The sequence below is a fragment of the Betta splendens genome, chromosome 2, assembly GCF_900634795.4.
Source record: "Betta splendens chromosome 2, fBetSpl5.4, whole genome shotgun sequence".
Classification (NCBI taxonomy): domain Eukaryota; kingdom Metazoa; phylum Chordata; class Actinopteri; order Anabantiformes; family Osphronemidae; genus Betta; species Betta splendens.
In genome coordinates this window covers 27,931,159-27,945,683 of record NC_040882.2, presented here as the reverse complement: position 1 = coordinate 27,945,683, position 14,525 = coordinate 27,931,159, and the positions used below count along the sequence as shown (strand labels likewise).

Below are 14,525 nucleotides of genomic sequence, written 5' to 3'. Positions count from 1 at the left end.
ACTGATGTTGAAATCATTTAATTACAAATCATCAAATACAGTTAAACATAATAGAGAATGAATAAATGGTCTCAGTGGTGAGAAAATAAACAGTTACCCAGAATATCACTGAACCCCAAGATGCTCCTGGTGATAAGTGAGTGCATCAGTGTGAGAGAATGGGTGAATAAGGAGCTACTGTAAAGAGCTTTGGATCCATGAAAGGGTTATGAATGTATCTAAATGTGAACCATTTGTCACTGGTGTCGTCTGTTTAGCTTCACTGTAATAAAGTCAGCTGAGTTTACTGAGGTTGACGTTAGGAATAGAACTTATTCAGGCAGTTTGAGGAGTCTCCACCTCTGATGTATAATTAATAATCTCCAGTGACTCATCACATGTGTCTATCAGGTGATATCTGGATATGGAGTTAATTGTTTCATTTCTAATTTAGTTTGGTTGATACAGTATATTGAAAATTTCCATCACTAGTGGTTGTGGGGACAGAAGCTGCTGTTTATTGTTTTGATCTACAACTCAGGTTGTTGCAGTTTGAATCTTTTCAACAGAGCATTTCATGCAACAGAAGCTTGATTTGCTTTCTGTGTAGAAGCAGGTTTGACTCGCCCACCTTAAGGTAAAATCATTAAGACCCATGAACATGGTTTAGAACATAAAGAACATAAAGGAAACAGACATCATCATTCTGTTTGAACCAATCAGCTGCACTCGTTTCCCTTAATGAGGAAGAAGGTTCCAGCTGCGACCCCCAGCAACCCGATGGTCAGACCCAGTCCACAGAACACGGCCGGTCCAACGCTGGGCTGCTGCACCTGAACGTCTGGACACAGAGACAGACACGTTAGACCGCTCCAGGTCTGGACCCAGAACCAGCAGCTGAGGTCCGGTTCTCACCCCAGAGTCTGGTGAGCGGTTCCTCCAGGGCCGGATGCTCCACGCTGCAGCTGTACATGTCTCCCTGCTGGGGCGTGAACTCCAGCCTGGAGATCTGCTGGAAGGAGCCGTCTTTGTTAGGATACGGAACGTTGATGCTGGTTCCTTCTGTCACGTTCTCTCCGTTCTTGGTCCAGTGGACTTTGACTGGAGCAGGATAGAAACCAGCGACGTGACAGATGAGGGTGTTTTTCTGTCCGAGCTCCAGGTCATCTCTGCTGTAAATGATCAGACTGGAAGGAGCATCTGAACACACAACAAAGCTTTGATCAATTTATGAAGGTAATAAAAAAAATCACAAGTCAAAAGTCTTTGTTCAGAAAATGTCAGTTCAATTAAAGTGAGATGAATCAACTCTAGTTACTGGGACGTCTTCTCTACAAGAACAGAGGCTAATCTTCACTTCCAGTCACTGCTTCAAAGTTAAAATACAGGATCTGCAAAGTTTCTCGAACACACGGTGGACATCATCATCTTTGTGGTCTTTTCCTTCCAAAACCCAGTAAAATAATCCACCTGGTTCAGTTATTGAGGGAACCAGGATAAAGCAAACTAAAGCACAGAAACATGCTGTTACTGTAGGACTGTTCAGTCACTCTGACCCTGTTTCTCATGGGAGCAGCTCCTCTCTCATTGTTACAGAGGCGTCTGATACTTTCTCTCTCTGGAGTTTTCTATAGTGTGAGAGGTTAAACCAGGTGAAGCATGAGCCACAAACACATGTCCAACACAGAGAAACCTACCAGAGAAAAGCAGGTTCTCTGATCTACAGTCCACCAGACTGGAAACCAGTCACAGCCCAGTGTAACCTGCTGAACCCAGTTTGGACCAGTGACGGTCAGAATAATCTGCAGCTGTGTGACTTCACTGTCATGGTTTTATTACAAACCATCTTAACTCAATACACTAGTATTGTGCCGTTAAACTAAAGATAAATGACAATTTCTTATGGTTTTGTAGGTTTGTTTTGAAATAATCTGACACATTTTACTAATTCCAAACAGCAGATGTCAAACACAGTAATCTTTGTTATCATGGAAATGTTCTTTTCTTTAAGATACTTAAACCAAAGTAACAAAAGTTGTGTGTTATGTGTATTGTGTTTACTTTATTTACCGTTTTCCTCTGGCAGGTCCTTCATTCCAATACGACTGTTCTTCAGGTTGCTTCTGCAGATCTGTTGATCAGCCACAGCCTGTTCATAAGTTCCTTCATTGTACCTGAAGCTACTGAAAAAACTGGGCAGAGGGTAAACTCCTTTCTTGTTGATGAAGTCTGCGTACCACAGCTCTTCAACGTCCAGAGTGTATGCGTCCTCTCCATCAGAGTCTGAGCAGCCTCTGATGTGCAGGTCCTCATGTAGAACTGAACAGAGAGAAGCTGCTGATGAACCTACTGACAGTGAACAAACACTAAACAAACTCAGGTTTAAACCTGAATGATTCTTACCAACAGCAGAGACACAGAGAACAGAGGAAACGAAGACGACCAGCTCTGACGACTTCATCATCATCTTCATCATCATCATCAGCTTCGTGTGAGTCTGTGAACCTGAGAGAACAACTGACAAACTGACATAAAGTCCAGCAGCAGCTCAGCTCAGTCACAGAGCAGCCAATCACAGTGCAGAGATCACATGATGTCATCAGTGGCCGGGTAGATCCAGCAGCACCTGCAGAGAATATTTAGACGCTTAGACTCAGTCAAACCCAGTTTCTGTTTGTTCAGACTTTACTTATTTACTAAAATGGTTCAGAAAAAATCTAATGTTTTCACTTTAACTCCTTTATTTCATGTTGACTCTGCCACAGTTTGTATCAGGCTCAAAACTGAATAAGACACTGGTTATGAGGGCTTTCACTTATTGACATAGTAAAAGCTTTGTACAGCTTCACTGATGAAGAAACATATATAAGCATCTTATCTCCTTTCATTTCACACACAGTCTGAGGGAAGAAGCTGGCTCATTGTCTGTTGGTTCTGGTAGTTCTGGTGGTTCTGGTACTGTAGTTCTGGTGGTTCTGGTAGTTCTGCTGGTTCTGGTGGTTCTGCTGGTTCTGGTGGTTCTGCTGGTTCTGGTGGTTCTGCTGGTTCTGCTGGTTCTGGTGGTTCTGGAGGCTATGGCTCTGTGACGCCTGCCAGAGGGGAGGAGCTGAAACAGTTTGTGTCAGGGTGTGTGGGTCAGCAGTGATGATCTTCTCTGCTGTTTGGACCACCCGCTGCAGTCTGTGCTGATACTGTTCATCAAGCTTCATGTGAATCGCAGACAAAGTTGCCAGTGTTTGTGCAGCAACTGAAGTAACAGCCAGGTCTTATTAACAGTTATTATATAACTAGGACATCTTATTAACTGTTATATAAGGTCAGGCAGTGGGAGAACATCTGCCCAGAGAAGGACAGAAACATGGTGTAATACCACCGAAACACCACCAGAGGGCGGTCGATGTAGATGCCGCAGCAGAGGCTCAGCAGTTCTACTAGAATCATGTGGAGAAGACGTCTGAAGACGTCTGAGGGGGGAGGATGAGGATGCACAGAGGAGGGAGGAGGAGAGTTATGGTGGCAGTGAAGGAGGAAATATAAACAGACCTGAAGTTAAAGCAAAAGTAGGACTGACATGTAGAAGAGTCATTGGAGGGAGTCAGGAGAGGAAGAGGAGGAAGAGGTTAAAGGTTTGTATGATGACGAGTAAGCTGTGGAGACACAGACGGTTTTAAAATAAAACAGAAAAACCTAAAAGTATCTGTAACGTGAGGGTCACTGAAACGTGGTTAGATGAAGACGATGAGGAAATGACAAATATACCTATCTGCACAAAAATCATGAAAAATAGAAGAATTCAGTTCACAAACAGTCGTCCTCATTACGTCTGTACAACAGAAAGCAAAATGAAGGCATCATGGAGGCTCCATGTGTGCAGCCTGCTGCAGGAGTCTTGTCGGGTGCAGGTTACACACAAGGAGAACGTACGTCTTCTATTGACACCTGTGGTCTGACCTGCTGACAGTGTGTTTACACCTGTTCTGTCTTCCAGCTGAATCAGATGAAGCCTGAAAGGCCAGAACCCACTTGATCGTCATAATAGCTGACAAATCTATATGGGTTTGCGTTATATTTTTATGTTTTTAAGGGCCTAAAGTGCAGCGTGAGTATTGTCTCACCGTACGCAAATTTGATGGGCTTGCTTTGGTCGTAGATGTTCTCTATACTGTAGTCCGTTACACAGTCTGTAATGGCATTAATGTGGAGCTCGGTCCACACAGTCTCTGAGAGCATCCTCGCTGTAAGAACTGATGATGGACCTCAGGAAGCAAGAACAGGTCCATGCTTCACTCATCATAAACAGAGAACGTGTGGAAGCTGTCCCCACCATCAGATTCTACACCCAGAGCTCAGCTGATATGTCCTGGTCTCCAAACATCAAGGCCAGCTCAGCTCATGACCTTTGACCTGCTGCCGTCAGGACAGTGTTTCAGGTCAGTAAAATCCAACACCACCAGACTAAAACAGCCTCTTCCCATTGGCCATTTAAACTGTTAACAAACATTAAGTCACTACCTCATTCAGATGTGCAATATGATTGTGTAATTTCAATAAATCATTCAGATGTGTATATATATTACCATTTTATTTTTTAATTTATTACCATTTAATTTTTTAATTCCCATTTTAATTTTTTTATAATCTATTCTAAATGCTGCTGTCTGCAGGAGACCTGAACATCATCATACTGAGAGTCACAGCTGCAGTAGATCATGGTACAACTCTGAAGTGACTGAGACCTAAAGGCATCATTGTTTGGTGGTCAACGGAGAAGCTGGAGAACAGACAGTTCAGAAAAATGGTTTTAACTGTGAAACAAATTGAAGAAATCGAGAAAAGTGATTCAGGTTATAACATGAAGCCAGATGAATGTGCTTCATAACTGCAATGATAGAATTACCTGCATTAGCAAAAACTTCATTGTGTCCAATGTTTAAAAGTTCTCTTTGACAAGAACACATTTACTTAATAAATAGGTGAAAACTTGATGTTTGGAGCGACAAGGAGACTGAAGCCTGTTAACAGGTTACACTGATCACTTAATGGGTGGATTTTGTCATGTTTTAGTTAAACTTCTATTTATTTTTATTGTTTTATTGTTGCATTTCCGTTTCTGCTCAGTCCATGCTTGTTGCTAACATTACTTCCGGTTCATATCACATCACCTGTCTGCAATCAGTAATCTCACCAGTATTTAACCACCAGTCTTCACCTTTGCAATTTGCCAGATTGTTGATTCATTTCCAGCAATTCTGTACCGAGTCTAGTTACCAGTCCTGTTCCGTTTCTGACCTCGTCTCCTGCCTAGTCCTTGTTGTAATGTCGCAGGGAGAGTAACAGGCAATGTTCCTGATCACTGTGTTACCTGACCTCGAGTTTGTCTAGTCCTTGTTGCACTGTCGCCGAGCCTTCCTGTTGATGACCACCGCCTGTTACCTGATGCTGAGCTGCTAATCCTCTGGTACCTACGTTGTATTCCCCGTTGCCGACCCTCGCCTGTCTGACCAGTTTTATGCCTGTTCCTTGTGCAGAGGATTGTGCTGAAAACTGAGTCATCTGCCTGTCCTGAATCTACACAATAAAGACTCCGTATCAAGAACCTGTTGGACTCTGAGCCGTGCATGTGGGTTCGTTTTGTCAAGCCGTCTGCTGAACCTGACAGATTTATTATTTTTGAAGGTTTTTAGAGCTTTGAAACAACTTTTACATTTCTGTCTGTGTAGTCACATTGTTGAATAAACTAAACTGAATTATATCTTAAAATAAAAGCTGATGGTGAGACTTCGGTGAGTCAGGTTAGTGACCTGCCTGAAGGACTGACCTGGGATCTGCATGGCTGCTGAGGTATTACAGTACATGTTTCTAAATGTTTTCACTAACCTGAAGCCTAAATTTTAACAGTAGTTTCTACGCTTGACTCATGCACAGAAATACATCAATGTCATTTTATGACTGATTTTGCATGAGCAACACAAACTGAAGTAATAAGGGAAGGGCAGGATACCTGGACAGGTCGCAAGCCCATCGCAGGGCTAGGTAAATGTTTTTTATGAAAAATTATTAATTCTATTTTAGTTCATTTACACTATCCTCTTCTGGCTTTGTCTTCAGAGCTACAGGCCAGGATGTGAGCTGTACTGTAAGCAAGCATCTTTGTTACCCGTGTGGCGGAAATTTCCCATAAAGAGGCAGATGAGAGAGTTGTCTTTTGTGAATTTTTTTATTAGAAAAATAAAGGAAAATAAAAATAATGGAGAAAGCAAATAAAAAGCATGGATGTTGATCGTGCACATCAACAAACCAAAAACCAGCTGGGAGATCAGTGCACACACCACGAAGGTGTGATGCAAAGAGCCCACGATCCTCAAGTTGCTTCTGCCTTTTAGCTTCTCTGTCCGACTAGGGTGGAATGTCTTTCTAACCCAATCAAATTACATGCACCATCTCCTCCCTGTCGCAGTGTGTGTGAAGATATTTACATTCTCACACCTGCATCGCTGACGTCCAACTATCTGTGAGAAAGGAGCACCAAGTCTCAACAGACAGAGACACAACTCCCCGACCTTGGGTTTGGGAGCTAGAGTTGAGAGTCTATCAGGCAGAGACAACCATTGAACAATGTAGGTCAAATGTCAAATGCATACAGTAAGACAAAACATAAGATATTAATTGCAGAACATAAGTCATGAATCATATAATAACTGCATAGAAATAAGGAAGACACAATTTTTCCCATAACACCCGTCATCATATTTTCTGTACATTAAGGTAGTCTATACATAAACAATATTATGTATGGAAAGAGCACATGTTTCAAATTGGCAAACAGCACAATAACATTAAAAGGTTTTATTTCAAAACCGTTTGAAGTGAAACAGAGGTTTTGAATAGATACAATACTCCTGCTACTGTAACTCAGTCAACTGATTTAATGATCAGAAACTGCAACACTTGCCCCACGGGACTCAGCATGTGTCATGTACAGATGCTGGTCATATAATTAGAATATCACCAAAAAGTTGATTTATTTTACTAATCCCATTCAAAAAGTGAAACTTGTATTTTATATTCATTCATTACACACAGACTGATACATTTCAAAAGTTTACGTTTTTAAATTGTGACAATTATAACTAACTAATAAAAATCCCAAATTCAGTATCTCAGAGACACCCTGGAGAGGACTGTGAAACAAAAGCCATTCAAAATTGTTGGGGGAGATTCACAAAGCGTGGACCGCAGCTGGAGTTGGTGCTTTAAGAACCACTACGCCCAGACTTATGCAGACATGCGTTTCAGCTGTTGCGTTTCTTGTATCAAGCCACTCTGGAACAACAGACAGCGTCAGAAGCATCTCACCTGGGCTAAAGACAAAAATGACTGACTGCTGCTGAATGCTCCAAAGTTATGTTCTCTGATAAATTTCCTTTGAAAATCAGGGTTCCACAGTCTGGAGGAAGAGAGAAGAGGCACAGAGTCCACGCTGCTTGAGGTCCAGTGTAAAGTTTCCGGTCAGTGATAGTTTGGGGTGCCATGTCATCTGCTGGTGTTGGTCCACTTTGTTTTCCAAGGTCAATTGTTCTTGATTGGCCAACAAACTCAGCTGACCTTAACCCCATAGAAAATCTGTGTGGTATTGTGAAGAGAAACATGAGAAATGCCAGAGCTAACAACCTATGCCATACCGCATTACTACAGTACTGTAATTCAGGCAGAAGGAGTCCTGAGTGCTGTTAATATTCAAATTTTCTGATAATGAATTTGGGGTTTTCATACTTGTCAGTTATAATCGTCACAATTAAAAATTAAATAAACCTTTGAAATATATTAGTCTGTGTGTAATGAATGAATATAATATACAAGTTTAGATAAGATAAGAAAACCTTTAATAGTCCCACAGTGGGAATATTACTTCTCACAACAGCAGTACTGATTAGCGAGAATACAGGTACAGAACAGTTTGTGTTGGCACAGTACAAAGCAGTACAGTACAGTTAGAGTGAGTATGAGGTCATTGCAGGGTTATTGCACAGTAATGGGTATAAGATTTGTACCGGTAACAATGTACATGATTGTTCACAGATTTACACAAATATTGTGCAGAGCAGGTTGCTATATAAACCACTGATGCAGTGGGTGAGTGACTGTGGTGGGATGTGGTCAACAGTTCTGATTGTACAGTCTGACAGCAGCAGGTAGGAAGGATCTACGATATCTCTCCTTCACACAGCGAGGGTGGATCAGTCTGCTACTGAAGCTGCTCTTCAGAGCAGACAGTGAGTCCTCCAGTGGGTGAGAGTCCTGGTCCATGATGGATGTCAGTTTAGCCAGGACCCTTCTCTCACCCACCTCCTGCACCGTGTCCAGAGTGCAGCCCAGGACAGAGCTGGACTTCTTGATGATCCTGTCCAGTCTCTTCCTGTCCCTCACTGTGATGCTGCTGCCCCAGCAGACCACACGTACAGGATGGCTGATGCCACCACAGAGTCATAGAAGGTCTTCAGGAGTGGCCCCTTCACTCCAAAAGACCGCAGTCTCCTCAGCAGGTAGAGTCTGCTCTGACCCTTCCTGTACAGTGCATCCGTGTTATGAGTCCAGTCCAGTTTATTGGTCAGATGCATTCCCAGGTACTTGTAAGAGTCCACTCTCTCAATGTCCCTTCCCTGGATGTGCATCGGTGATATGACAGCAGGCTGCTGTCTGCGGAAATCCACCATCATCTCCTTCGTTTTCCCTGCATTGATCAGGAGGTGGTTCCGCTGGCACCAGTCCACAAAGTTCTGAGTGAGTCCTCTGTACTCTGCATCGTCATCATCGGTGATCAGTCCGACGATCGCAGAGTCATCAGAGAACTTCTGCAGAACACAGCTGTCCGTGTCGTGTCTGAAGTCTGACGTGTAGAGGGTGAAAAGGAAGGGGGCCAGTACAGTCCCCTGTGGGGCCCCCACACTGCAGGTCAGAGTGTCAGACACACAGTCCCTGGCTCTCACAAACTGAGGCCTGTTTGTGAGATAGTCCATAACCCACTCCGTCAGATGAAGGTCAACACCAGCCTCCTCCAGTTTGTGTTTCAGAAGCATCGGCTGGATGGTGTTGAAGGCACTGGAGAAGTCAAAGAACATGATCCTCACAGTGCTGTCAGGCTTCTCTAGGTGGGAAAGGGCTCGATAGGAGGAAGATGACAGCGTCGTCTACTCCTATGCCGTGTCGGTAGGCGAATTGCAGCGGGTCCAGGTAGGTTCCCACTGCAGAGCGGAGGTGACCCAGGACCAGTCTCTCCAGTGTCTTCATCAGGTGTGATGTCAGAGCCACTGGTCTGAAGCTGCTGGGGTCTTTGGCGTGCGGTGTCTTGGGCACTGGTACCACGCAGGAGGTCTTCCAGAGCTGTGGTACCACCCTCAGCTTGAGGCTCAGGTTGAAGACATGCTCCATAACTCCACACAGTTCGCCTGCACAGGACTTAAGGAGTCTGGAGCTGATGCCGTCTGGTCCAGCTGCTTTCCTGGCCTTGATCTTCCTGAGCTCACCTGGGTGCTGGAGAAGGATAGGGGTGGAGGGAGTGTCTCAGTGTGGTGTGAAGTGAGGGGTTGAGGAAGTGACTCAGTGTGTGTCGTCAGGGCTGAGGGTAGAGGGCTTTGTGTAAAGGTGTGAAGGGCTGTGGGGGCTGGTAATCCAGTGGTATGAGGTGACAAAAGGTTTGGAGGCAGCTGCTGGGAGGTGTGAGTGGGTGCTTGGTCAAACCTATTAAAGTAAGAGTTCAGCTCGTTGACCCAGCTCAGGTCCCCCTCAGCCTGTGGGTGTGGAGCTTTGAAGCCTGACATGGTTTTCAGGCTCCTCCACACCTCACTGACATTGTTCTGCTGCAGCTGCTCCTCCATCTTCCTCCTGTAGCTGGACTTCCCCTCACGGATTTTCCTCCTCAGCTCCTCCCTGTCCCCTGATTTAAATGCTCTCTTCTTCTCCTTTAGCAGAGCTTTAATATCAGGGGTGACCCATGGCTTGCTGTTGGTGAAACACCGAACCCGCCTGGAGGGAACAGTGTTTTCACAGCAGAAGTTTATGTAGTCCGTTACACAGTCTGTTATTGCGTTAATGTCCTCCCCATGTGGGTCGCAGAGCTCCGTCCACACAGTGGTGTTAAAACAGTCCCTGGGAGCCTCCTCGCTCTCAGCTGTCCACCTCTTCACTGTGCGGGGCACCACCGGCTGCCTGTGTACAACAGGTTTATACACAGGCAGGAGATGCAGGATGTTGTGGTCAGCTCTGCCCAGCGGTGGGAGGGAGGATGCAGCGTAGGCCTCTTTGGTGTTGGCATAGAATAAGTCCAGTGTTTTATTGTCTCTGGTGGGGCAGGTCACATACTAGGTGTATGTAGGCAGAGCAGCTGAGGGAGGTGCATGGTTAAAGTCCCCAGAGATCAGGAAGAGGGCCTGTGGGTGTCCTATACTCCAGCTGGTGCCGTGTGAGCGTCGCAAGCTTGTCCATCCTGTTGGTGAGAAATCTAACGTTTCCCATGATGACTGACTTATTCAGTATTAAGTGTTCCATGTTATGGCTCTCTCCAGCCCCCCCGGCAATGCCAGCCTTCCTGATCCCGTCTCCTCTGGAGCGTCTCAGTGCCAGGTATTATCTTAACCCATCCCCTGAGGGAGCAGTGGGCTGCAGGGCACCCAGGGAGCTAGTGTGAAGTGTCTTACACACCAAAGGAAGGACAGGATCATGGTGTAATACCCCAGAAACACCACCAGAGGGCGGTTGATTTAGGTGCTGCAGCAGAAGAGGCTCCAGCCGACGCTCAGCAGCTGCACAATGTGTGAGTGTGTGAGTGAATGTGATGCATTGTTAAAATGCTTTACAAGTGCAGAACCTTTACATGATGTCTTCTAGAGTTTTGGGCTCATTTATTACAACCTTCATCATGTGGTACTGTTTGTTATGGAGCAGTTAGTAAATGAACTGATTATTGCTGGAGACCAGAAACCAGCATCAGCTGGGTTTTATTATTGACCCAGCTGTGATGAAGCTACTTGATCCTGGTAACTGAAGTCTCATCAGCTGCTGGTTTTCTGATTGGCTGCTGATCCTGAAGTGAAAGTAAACAGATGCTGCTTTCATGTCTAGACGTAAACTCCAGACTAATTCATATAATAATGTCAGTTCAATGAACTGTGAGAAGAAAATGAGAGGTTTCTGATTTACAAAGACACTGAAGGCAGCATGTGGTCAGACAGGAAACAAACTGGTTTCATACTGGGCATCTGACTGGAATGTGCTTAAATGTGCATCGTCCACTGAAAGCAGAGATGAGGTTTATATGAAGAATATGAAGGTTTATATGAGAATATGGTGAAGCCTTGTCTGGTTCTGACTCTGGCTGCAGCTTAAACTCATTCATGTTAAATATAGAGACCAAAACATCAGACGTCTTTTATAATGAATTCTACTCAATTACTCCAGCACTAATGTTGTTTGTGATGTTATTTCTGGTGTGTGATCCAACCTGAGGGTTGCTGTCTTGATGAAGGACACTTCAGTTTGACAGCTGAGCAGAGAATCACATGATTATACGTCTGTCTAAACCATTGCTTTCCTTTATATCCTTAGTAAAGCAAAAATCAACTTAAACATTCTTGTTTGGTTTAAATTTTTCTCTTCTTATCCAAGTACAGAGAAAAACTCAAAGTCACAAAGACTCTAAGAAATATACTGTTATCAGTGATCGTAACTGCAGACTCCACACAACCCATTCTGGTTCAACCAACAGCAGCAGAGCTGAGCATTTGTTCCTGCTGCCACCAGGCGGCGATACTGGTTCCTGTTTCATTTGTTTATAGTCTCACCATGTGTCTCATCCTTGGTCCTGTTTCCTATTAATATGTTGGTACAGTTTGTTAAGTTAATTGGTGTTTAATTCTGCTGATCTTCAGATCTAACCATGTCATTACACATGTACTGTAATTACACATGTAATGACATGACATTTGTCCTTTACATTTCACACCTCCTGGTGTTGCTTTGATGGATATCTTGCTCAAAGACACATCTGGTCATGGGGACTTAACCAGTAACATCCACTGTGCCACCAGTCAGCCAATATTTGAACTATTGCTATTCTAATTGTCAGGTCCTGCAGTGGTTTAAGGTTTCCTCCAGCGTTTTTGTGTTGCTGTTATTTTTTTTTGTTCTACTAATAAATATTCTAACTTGCATGTGACATTTCTCTGGTTGTATTTCTTGCACTTGAGTCCTGGTTTGGTTTCAGTGAGTTTGTAGCAAGATCAGTGTAGAAAGAGGAGTAAAGACATAAGGTGTAATTGTGATGAACATATCAAGAGAAAACAATGTAACAAACCTAAATCAGTGTAATGCAGACAGATATTTAACATGTAAATCCTGCTTGGTTTATGTTCTGTACCATCAGAAAACTAGTTCCACACAAGAAAAGAAATGTAATTAAAATAAAATTCCTAATATTTGAGTTGAAAAGATGCAAGTTGGATTCGTTGGACTGTCTGGAGTTAAAATATAATTAGCTGAGCAAATAAGTAGTCAGGAAATCACATTAATAAACTGTAGACATGTGTAAATATTTTCAGTTTGAATTGACTTCATTAAATTTTAGTATTGTACCATCAGTAAACAGGTTAGTGATTCTTCCTGTTTACTTTACAGTTTGACCTCAATTCAGTTCTATTCAGTTCTATTTATATAGCGCCAAAAGTTATCTCAAGGCACTTTACAAAGTAAGGTTTAGGACCTCACACAACTAAACCCAACAAATCCCACATACAGCAGGCATTTAATTTGACAGCAACAATGGAGAGGAAAAACTCCCTCTCTAACGAGGAAGAAACCTCCAGCAGAACCAGGCTGGATGTGGGCGGCCATCTGCCTCGACCTGAGTAGGTCTGTGTATTCATTCACTTTTTATATACTTATCTTCTGTATTTTGAGTTTCTTCTCGTGTCAGCTTCTGTTTCTACTCGGTTACAGGTGACATCACACATTCTCCGTTCTCTGATTGGCTGCTCTGTTAGAGAGACTCAGCTGCTGCCGGACTTTGTGTCACTTTGTTCTCAGAGATTCAGACTCAGAAACCTGCTGCTGATGATGATGATGAAGATGAAGCTGGTTCTGGTTGTGCTTTGTGTTCTCTGCGTCTCTGCTGAAGGTAAAATCTAAACTTTAAACTCTTCAAACATTAAAGTTTAGTGTGAATCTGAACTGATCTGTGAACAGTTTGATCAGGTTCATGGTCCGTTTATCTGGTTTGTCTTCAGTTCTTCATGAGGACTTTAATATCGTTGGCTGTTCAAAGACGGGGAATGGAGAGGTGATGTACGCTCTGGACGGTGAAGAGAAGTGGTACGCAGACTTCAACCAACAGAAAGGAGTCGAGCCTCAGCCCAGTTTTATAGATCATATGAGCTACGTGGAAGGAGCTTATGAACAGGCTGTGGCTAATGTACAGATCTGCAAAACAAACCTGGACATTGTTTCTAAGGCTTATAACAACACTCGACTGGAGCTGGGTAAGACAAACAATACATCTGTTTATGGGTTGCAACTATTGAACTGTAATTACAGTAACCCACTTTATAGTTCATTTGTAATTTGTAACAGCCATTTTATATTAACATACTCGTCTTTACACATGTTCATATGAAGTTAAAACATAAAACTGTTCATGTTCAGTGACTGAAGCAGTGACTCATCAACAGCTGTGTCTCACTTCACATCTCATCAGGCAAACAAACCAAAAAATGAATATTGTTCAAAATTAAGGTTTATGTATCAGTTTATCATTTGTATTTTTCAAAAATTCTGACTTTTATTGATTCTTTTCTTCATAAAAAATGAAAGTATTAAATTGACCCAACATTTCAAATGAAGTCCTCAGACATGAGTTGTGTTTCCTACAGACCCTCCTTCTGGTCCAGTCGTCTACACCAAAGACGAGGTGGAGCCTGGAGTGAAAAACACTCTGATCTGCTTTGTGACTGGTTTCTATCCTGCTCCGGTCAAAGTCCACTGGACCAAGAATGGAGACAAAGTGACAGAAGGAACCAGCATCAACGTCCCGTATCTGAACAAAGACTCCACCTTCCAGCAGATCTCCAGGCTGGAGTTCACGCCCCAGCAGGGAGACATGTACAGCTGCAGCGTGGAGCATCCGGCCCTGGAGGAACCGCTCACCAGACTCTGGGGTGAGAACCGGACCTCAGCTGCTGGTTCTGGGTCCAGACCTGGACCCGGTCTAACGTGTCTGTCTCTGTGTCCAGACGTTCAGGTGCAGCAGCCCAGCGTTGGACCGGCCGTGTTCTGTGGACTGGGTCTGACCATCGGTTTACTGGGGGTCGCAGCTGGAACCTTCTTCCTCATTAAGGGAAACGAGTGCAGCTGATTGGTTCAAACAGAATGAAGACGTTGATCTGTCAGTTTGTGTCTCAACTGTTTCAGCTGAAGCTTGTAAATAATGTTTCTGATTCACTGCAGCTCCAACATTTATCAGTTATAAACATGACAATGAATAAAACAATCACACAATG

The 14,525-nt window shown here is 43.6% G+C and overlaps 2 protein-coding genes across 2 annotated transcripts; one reads left to right on the top strand and one right to left on the bottom strand.

Moving 5' to 3' along the window:
• Window positions 1–2,486, bottom strand: LOC114851279 (HLA class II histocompatibility antigen, DP alpha 1 chain-like). The gene is made up of 4 exons (XM_029143028.2): window positions 2,383–2,486; window positions 2,050–2,298; window positions 895–1,179; window positions 1–820 (listed from the first exon to the last, which is right to left on the bottom strand). Exons 1-4 carry the CDS (start codon window positions 2,459–2,461, stop codon window positions 699–701), a joined length of 735 nt encoding a protein of 244 aa, XP_028998861.1. The 5' UTR covers window positions 2,462–2,486; the 3' UTR covers window positions 1–698.
• A 10,501-nt stretch (window positions 2,487–12,987) lies between these two features.
• On the top strand, window positions 12,988–14,525 carry LOC114851280 (RLA class II histocompatibility antigen, DP alpha-1 chain-like). The gene is made up of 4 exons (XM_041069820.2): window positions 12,988–13,147; window positions 13,257–13,508; window positions 13,884–14,183; window positions 14,259–14,525. Exons 1-4 carry the CDS (start codon window positions 13,084–13,086, stop codon window positions 14,378–14,380), a joined length of 738 nt encoding a protein of 245 aa, XP_040925754.1. The 5' UTR covers window positions 12,988–13,083; the 3' UTR covers window positions 14,381–14,525.